Genomic DNA, 9,135 nt, shown 5'->3' on the forward strand with positions numbered 1-9,135 from the left:
CAGAAAGTGGAGTAGGGTAGTGGCCATTGTCGTGACTTGCCAGAGAGTTCGGATATGTCGGCTGGAGCTCGGCTGGGATATCTGATGGAGTGGAATGGCTCTCTATCCCGTCGATCTAGGAGAAGCTCGGATGGAGACTTTCTGTTGGTGAAGTCCGGTAGGAGTCCGATTGCTAGAGAAGTTCGTCTGAGATTCACCTGATGTGGAAGCTCGTCTGAAGATTATCCGTCGGAGAAGTCCGATTTTATAAAGAATCTGATGGAGGGTCGGCCAACGGTGGACTTCGGATGGCGTTGGGGAGGTTCGGCAGACACCGGAGGTGATCGGCCATTGTAGAAATCCAGCTGCCGGAGTCCGTCCGTCGTAGAAGCTCGTCCGATATCCATCTGCTATGGAAGTTCGGACGGAGTCTGGTTCTTGTAGAAGGCTGAAAGGAGACCGTTTATTGTAGAAGCTCGGTCGAAGATCGGTTGTCGTGGGAGCTCGGAGTAGCGACCTGACCGGTGGATCCTGTCCCATTGTAGAAGCTCGTCTGGGATCCGGCTACAAAGAAGCTTGGCTGAAGTCTACCTGTAATAGAAGTTCGAAAGAAATTTGTTTACAGTAGAGGCTTGAATGGAATTTGCTTACAGTAGATGTCCGGAGTAGACCGCCCGCTGTAGGAGTTCGGAGTAGACCGCTCGTAGTAGAAGTTCGGCTCTCGCAGGAGCTCGATTGGAATTCTAAAGGCGGTCGACCGCCGTAGAAACTTGAATGGAGTTTGATTACTGTAGAAATCTCGTTGTCGAAGAAGCTCGGATATTGACGAAGTCCGGAAGAAGTTCGGAGAATAGTTGATCACTGTAGAAGGTCGGCTGATAGTGAGGCCCAGAGGGTCTTTGGAGCGGCCCGGTAGATGGATGGAGAAGCTCATTATCGGAGAAGTCCGGACGGTATTATGGAAGCTCGGACGGTCGAGGGGGTTCAGAGAGACGCCACACAAGGTCGGAAGTTGGAAAAATCCTGGAAGGATCGATCCTTTACAAACTTCGGTTAGAAATATTTTATACCCAACAATATCTATTATGCAACCTTTGATCCGCATAGATTTTTTTGCCCATTTCGTCCATATAGATATTTGATGTAGTATATTATCTGCACATATGTCTTATGCAGTTACGTGGTCCTTTATCTACATGAAAGTTTTATGCCTTCTTTCACCGGATGGATGTTTTATGTAGTGCTTCTTTTGCATAGATATTTTATGTGGAACTTTGTCCTTACAGATGTTTCATGCGTGTTACATCCTCATAGATGTTTTATGCATTGTGTCATCTGCATGAATATTTATGCAGTGTTTCATCCGCATAGATGTTTTATATGGGCTTTAGCCATAGAAATTTGGGAAAATTATAAAGACAACCCTCCAATTTGGGTATTTTGATATACGTGCATACATATAAATGATAGAGATGAAATACTTTGAGACAGTGTAAATGGATGGATGATAGAGTATGCGTATTTTGAGATTTGTGCAAATGGATAGATAATAGAGGATGAAAAATTTTGATATCTATGTAATGGGATGGATTATAGAGAATGAAGAATAGAGCGCTTTTGAGATTTATACAGGTGGATGGATGATAAAGAATAAAGCACTTTAAGATTTATGTATATGGGTGGAAGATGAAAGATGGATGTTTCAACATCTATGTAGACAAATAGATGATAGAGATGAATGGATAATAGAGGATGATGTACTTTGAAATCTCTGCAAATGAATGGATGATAGAAAATAGAGTGCTTTGAGATCTGTGCAAATGGATGGATGATAGAGATGAGTGATTTGAGATCTTTGCAAGTGGATGGATGACAAAGAATGGAGTGCTTTGAGATTTATGCAGTTTAATAGATGATAAAGGATAGAGAGTTTTGCACTTTGAGATCTATATGGGTAGATGAATGACAGATGATGGAGCATTTTAAAATCTATACGGATGAATGAATGATAGAGGATATAATACTTTAAGATTAGTGCACGTGGATGGATGATAGAATATGAAGCACTTTAATATCTATGCAGTGAATGAATGATAGATGATGGAGTGATTTGAGATTTATGCAAGTAAATAGATGACAGAGGATGAAGTGCTTTGTGATCTGTGCAGTTGGATGGATGACAGAGAAAGGAATGCTTTGAGGTCTATGCAGATGGATGAATGATAGAGGATAAAACTTTAAGATTTATGTGGGTGGATGAACAAAAAGATGAAGTGTTTGGGGATCGCACTCTGAATAAAGATATTTTTTTCTTTTCTTTTTTCCTCACTTTATTAGTGACATCGGGGTTCATGGGGAACTCTGGGAACTAATGATGCCAGGGAACACTTTGAGATTTGTCTTTTTTTCTCATAGGGGCTTCCTTCATTTTTAACTCATGTACATTTGATTTAGATAATCACTTGCTAGTGGATCAACTCTTCAAAAAAGTGAACCACCGAGAAATATAAAAGATATATTTCTCCGCCATGGTTATTGGCTGCTAAATTACTTTTCCAATGCTAAAACCTTGGTCTCCTACTCCCATGCGGGCATTACAATCCATGAGTTTTCTCTTGGACCCTATCATTTACTTGTTCTCTTTTTTGTTAATGCCCATTTGATTGAATTGCGGGTGTTATCTCTCATTTTGTCTCTAATGGATGGTTGGATCTGATAATGTAGGGAAAATTGTAAACATGACAACAAAGTGGCAGAACCTAAAAAGGTTTAGGAGAGGTAATTCCATACTATGAAACTGTAACTTACTATGTCATGCACTCATAGCTCATATCATTTGAAGTACAAAACCCACAGTACTTGGGTACAATCTTCTGCTAGCACCTGGAGGACAGAACGGTGATCAAAGATAGGTGATTCAGCTCTAATGACTCTGATTCCTAAGTAATACATCGAATGATGGTCTACAGTAGCGACGGTGCAAGAACATGTCTGAGACAACCTTGTACATCGCTTCAGTTAGGTGGACTCCATCCCAATTCACAAACTTGGTAGGATTCGAGCAAGCTTTAGAAACATTTGGTGATCCACATGTGGCAAAGAGGTCAAAGTTAAAGGAGCCACCACCTGAACCACAGCAAGCCTTATAGGGCTCTGTAAAGCCATGAGTGGCTGGGTTCTTCATGACCGCAAGGTGAGCACTGAAGTAGTCGGCATAAGAGATGATGGCATTGGGATATCGTCTTCTAAGATCCCGCAGCTTGTTTTGGAGAAGCAAATTGTGGGTGTAACTCTGGTTGTTTACGCTTGCAGCGCACCCGATGCCGTCTCTGTCATCAGGTGGTGCCAACACCATGGATAGGGGTAGGCATCCTGTTAGTGGCAGACCTTGAACAACCATGTACTGGCACCATTGTCAAGCAATGCCTGTAAAACAAGAAAACAGTCTTGCATAAATGACTGTTGAAATGCATGTCAAGTTGGTTTTAGTTGTCAGTGTTGCTGTGATTACAATCAATCAAGTTCCAATTATTGCGGAATGATTACAAATGCTGCTGCATCTCATGAATTGAACACCCATGTCATGCTTATGTGTTAGCCTAAAAATTATGGTGCATACATGGGATGTGTTTGGAAACCTACAGCTAAATGAGTTGTCAGGTAGAAAAAAGTTTGAATTTTGAAGTGCCATTTTTTGGATTATTATTGGTTTGAGGAAGTTTAAATATACTCATTTCACTGACCATGCAATCCCAGGACTTATCATTGAAATTTTCAGGGAGTTTTGTTTCCTTTCTCTCAGCATGGTATGGCCTGGATCTCAGAATTTATTCATCAAGAATTAAGAATGTGAATCTTTCTCCTTGAAGTACTTATATTTATTTATCTATATCTATATATTTTCTTTGGAAACTAATTTGATTCTTGGCTTTCAGCATGTCTTAGATTTTTGATAGATAGTAGATGCTCTCCTTTCATGATTACACAGGAGCTTGATTCAGGGCATGCTTTTTCTTTATTTTCTTTCCTTTTTTTTTTTTATGAGATATGGTGGTTATTGACCACCACTCATGTTTGAACCTGTGACCTCTCCCATGGAGAGATAGGTCATATGTGCCAACTGAGCTTTAAGGCATGGTTTGGTACTAGTAAAGGTTCTAGTCCATAGATTTGGGAGTTTGAAAGTTCCTTATAATAGGTATGATATTACCATCTTTCAATATAGTTTTGATGTTGCCATCTGTGATTGGTTTGATATAGCTAGCTACTTCTGCCAACTTTTGTTTTGATTTAATGATTCGCTCCCCAGGAATTAGTCAGATAATTTGGAGCCACCGATCTAGTTGGTCTTCAATTTGACAGAAGAAAGAACCATCCTAAATGTCAACAAACAAGCACCAGACATATTTACTAAATAAGGTTTTTGTATGTGTGACCTGTAAGGCTCTTGCAGATTTCTCTGTCTCTTTCTGAGATATAGTAATTTATTTAGAGTTGTTAGATTAGATTTAGTACAGAATGGTGTCTGTTTGCTTGCAGGTGTAGAAATTGGGTGGCATATAAGCCCTGTTTGCACAGTCTAAGTGGCATGCTACCTTCCCTTCCTCTGTTGGGTAATCCACAAACTGAATTATAGTTCCCAGGTTAGTTGAAGAGAGAGATACTCAAGAAATTGTACAGGTAACAACAGAGCAAACCTGTAGAAAGTTGTGGACATTCTTGATGGCCAGCTCCCGAATGAGATTAGGTGAGAGAGAAGATGTGAAACTGTAAGCATAGTCATTGGCTCCAATCTCACCAACCCAAAAGAGTGCATCCTCCATTTCCGCTTGACACCTGCGTGATCCCTTCCCCCTACACCCTTTCCCTTCCAAGTACTTCTCGAACCAAATGAGTTGTGTCATAAGGACTGGGGGTGATGTCCATTGTGACATTGTTCTGGGCAAAGAACTCATGTGCAATTGCTGTGGACCCTGCGACTGCGAAGTTGACGCCATGGGAGAAGTTGGAAGACCGAACAAGGTATGGAGGTAGGAAAGGCAGGGAAAGGTCAGTGGCAAGGAAGTCTACCACAAGGCGGCCATCGGAGTAGCGGTTGGTGGAGTGGTGGAAGAAGGTGCTGCCATAGGGAGGGCTTGATACATGGCCAAAAGAGTATGGACCAGTTATTGAATGGGTGTTCCCAGTGTCAGTAAAGGAGTCCCCAAAGGCATAGATTTTGGAGAAATGGTGTCGATGCGTAGCACCGTCGTAGATGTGGCATCAGTAGTACCAGCAGTAGAAGAAGAGGTAGAGAAAGAAGATGGTAGTAAGTTCAGTAGGAGGAAGAAGAAATGGTGGTGTGAAGAGAATTGGAACTGACCATTGTTCTAGTGGTGCAGATAACTCTGTGCTCCTGCTATGATCTCATTGTTCCGACATGTAGGTGGTGGTCGTTTATATAGTTAGGATGGCATAAGAGATGCACTCCATTTTCTGAATGACATGCATGTGGTCATGTTTCCTTCTAAAATGAATCCATTTAATGCTTCTGCAATTGTGTGACAAGGCAAATGTTTAGGGAGTTGGAATATAGCATTCTTAAGATGGCCCATGTTATAAACCTCTGTATATATCATTTTGAGGAGTAGATATTATCAGCTAGCATCCTCGTTGCTCAGTGAAGAGCATGTCTCTGAATTCAAGGTGATAATGGAATGCTAAGATTTTTAATTAGCTTCAGCTCAATGGACGTGAGTGGATTAAGAGTTTCTTAAGTTGAGACTTCTGTGTGGGTAAAGATTTAGCTTTGCGTGTCGGTAGTGTCTCGAAGCAATTAAGGGTGCTAATTGATAGAGTTAGTAAGGTGTCATATGTTGATATGAGATATCTAGAATTGATCCTGCCTTTGTTCGAATTTTAGATTTGATTTTCACCCATCCTATTTCTCAGAAAATCTACTATCAGTTGTATTGAAATTCTAGATTTGACTTTCCAATTATTACCACTAAAAAATGTTTTGTTTGAGCATGGAATAAGTGTCATGCATGCCAAACAACATTTGGAAGGAGGCATGACCAAGAAATAGTTATGCCAATTAAGCTTGCTTATGGCAGGCATAAGTTATAAGCTATTTCTTAACATAAAAGTGTGTGTATATTTATATTTTCATTTTTGTAAGGACAAAAACATCATCATTCAAAAGTCATTGCCTTTTGCTATTCAAAATGGGAGCCAATCAAAAATTTAATAACTCATGCATAACTATTTCGAAAGGTAAAATTTTGCTTTGTTTAGGCATAGCAGTGATATACATCTCTTTCTAGTTAAAAGGGGCAAAATCAAAAAAAAAAAAAAAAAGGAAGAAAAAAAAGGATAGTCTGGAAGGTCTCTCAATTTGCTTGAGGTGCATTATAGATTAGTCACTCAGTATTTGTTATAGTTCAAAAGAATGTTTTGATCTATGATCTATCTATGGTTGCATGGATGATCAAAACTCTGTTAAGATAATAGGTATTAAAAATTGGGAATATGAGTGCAGTTGGGAAAGTTGCGGTTTTTAAATACCATTTTTTTAATGTGCTGAAGAAGGTGGTGGGGATGGTGGTTGTTGCGCCGATAGCTTTTAATGTCACCAACTCTTTCGGTGAATCTGTGAGAGGATGGCAAGAAAATATGACATTCATTTAAATGTCACTGTCAACTCCCGAGTGTTTGCTGAAGAACCATAAAGATGGTAGCATGGGGGGGGTTGGGTGAAAAAAATCGCTATTGAGCATCCTGCATGTTGTTCTTGTGCAGAAACCATTAACAGTATGACAAGTGTGTTTTTTGCATGTAAAAGATGAGACCTCCAGCTGAAATTTGAAGTGCTACTGATAGGTTCATCTGAATTAATTGTGCTTGCTCTTGCTGTTAGTCGGTAGGTATTCTCATGTGTTCTTCTCACTTCCTCTCTGGGCTCCCTGAAGGGGGAAGGCATTAAGGGAGAGGCAGCTAAATTGGATCCCAAAGTTTGGGTCTGTGGTTTGGGTTTGGGCTGATTCTTTTGGCTCCAATTGGTGCAGCCAACCGATTCATGCTATTTTTATCTTTTGATCTATAAGTCAATGTGATTTGCACATGAAAAGCTCTCAGATACTTGTGGAAACACCTTTCATAGTTTGAAATTAGAATCTCCTATGGATGGTGAAGGGAGCAAAAACTGGGCTATACTTGATGCGCTCAAAGCTAATGCAAGTACTTTCCAGGCACAGATATTGATGAGGTTGTGACTGGCATAGTTTTAATTAAGACGGTTCAATTGAGGTCCAGCTATGGTGGTGGTTTCCACCGGCTTAGAAAATGCAATAAGACACACTCCATGGTGAATAAAAGGTGTTGCTACTTGCCTGATATGGGAAGGCAAAATAATGTGTCAATAACTACAAAGTATGTCTCATGTTTATAAGCTAAGAGCTTAAAAGAACTTTTTTCCTCCGAGTGGAGTGAGTGAATCTAGCACAGCGGAGATTGGGATTTATATTTGCTGTTCATGTTCAAGCTTGGACGAAGTGTGTCGAAAGCGAGAGAAGTATATGAATTTGAAGTGATCCATGGAGAAAGTTTGATCACATTCACATAAGACAGGATAAAGTATTAGAAAATTGTGTTTGCTATCCCAAATAATGATAGAACCTATATAAAATATACTTCGTATAAAATAGGGTAATTAATAAATACCCCCTGCATTTTTACTAATTTTGTAGATGCAATGTCAACCCTGCATTTAACATAACATTGTAATTTGCCCTTTCGGTGATCCAAGTTGTGTTTGAGGCTCCCACCGGGATTACATGATACTATTTTTGCTATAGATGACTTACGTGGTTGATTTTATCTATCTGACTTGGCCCTCTCCCAATTTGATGCTAAACTTCCCACCATTAACAAATATTTCTTCATCTCTATCCCTATGCTTGCTCCCTGCTGTCTATATCCCTCTCCTTGCATAGGTTTCAGACAACTAGAGATGAGTTCGTCCTCATCGAGCACATAGGAAGAGGAACCATCCGTTATTAGTGCAATCCCAAGACGTGCCGTTGTTGTCTTGCATCTGGGGTGAAGACATCATAGACATCTATGAATCTGGGAAGGAGGTTTTAGGCATGTCTAATTATGAGATAAGGAATTTGATTTTTTTTTTTGTGTTTTACTCGATTTGAGGGTTGTGACATCTACGAATCCGTACTGCAGCCGCAGTTATTTTCTTTCTCAAATTGGTGGAGGTTACAACTTTTTTCAATAGTTAAATCCGAAGTAGGATGGGCATGCATTCAAGATTATCCATAAATTACAGAAAAGGATTGACAGGTTGGAGGCTGATAAGTTGATCTTGCGGGCGTAGAAAGAAAGTTTGGAATCTAAGATATCTGATCTTGAAAAGCAGGTGGCTGATCTAAAAAGATAAGCTAATATTTGAAAAAATAGGAACAGATATAATATATTTGGTGTTTTTGGTTTTTTAATCATGTATTTGTTGATTTTTCTTAGCCTGTAGGCCTAATGTACCATTTTGTCAAACATCCTTGCCATGATAGTATATTTATCTCCGTATAAGGGTTTATAATTTGAAACAAGATTGTATTTGGCATTATCTATCAATATATCTCTGCCGGCACATTGATGTTTTAAATGGCACAAAATTGTTTAAAGATAATATAACATTTATAGGTTTACAAATTCACAGAAACCTGCTGTTAGGTTTTACAATGTGATAGATATTAATGCTTCTGAAATCTACTATCATGTTCTCACTACAGGAAAAGAGGGTTTCTGCGACGGAATTATTTGCAACGTAATATATTTTCATCGTCAATAATAATGTTTACGATGAAAAATCAAATTTATCATAAATAATAAAATATTTACGATAAAATAATTTTTCATCACGAATAATTGCATATTAGCGATGAAAAAAATATTTCATGTAAATATGAATTATTTGTGATGAAAATTTTTATCATATATAAATAATTTATCATTTATTTTTAATTTAAATTTTTAAATATTCACGATGAAGATATTTTTATCATAAATAATTTAAGTATTTACGATACAAATCATTTTTCTATCGATAATAAATTTATTTCAATGAAAATATTTTTATCATCAATATTTGAAAAAAAAGAGAAGTTT

General features: G+C 38.7%; 1 protein-coding gene across 1 annotated transcript; it reads right to left on the reverse strand.

Annotated features, from left to right (window-relative positions):
- Positions 1–2,773: 2,773 nt before the first annotated feature.
- Positions 2,774–5,344, reverse strand: LOC105037699 (GDSL esterase/lipase At3g48460). Its single transcript, XM_073262267.1, is given in 6 exon segments — positions 2,774–3,384; positions 3,387–3,405; positions 4,677–4,887; positions 4,889–5,228; positions 5,231–5,314; positions 5,317–5,344. Coding segments are annotated over 6 exon segments (1,164 nt in total). The 3' UTR covers positions 2,774–2,902.
- Between the last annotated feature and the right edge of the window lie 3,791 nt (positions 5,345–9,135).

Source organism: Elaeis guineensis, chromosome 8 (assembly GCF_000442705.2).
Source record: "Elaeis guineensis isolate ETL-2024a chromosome 8, EG11, whole genome shotgun sequence".
Lineage (NCBI taxonomy): Eukaryota > Viridiplantae > Streptophyta > Magnoliopsida > Arecales > Arecaceae > Elaeis > Elaeis guineensis.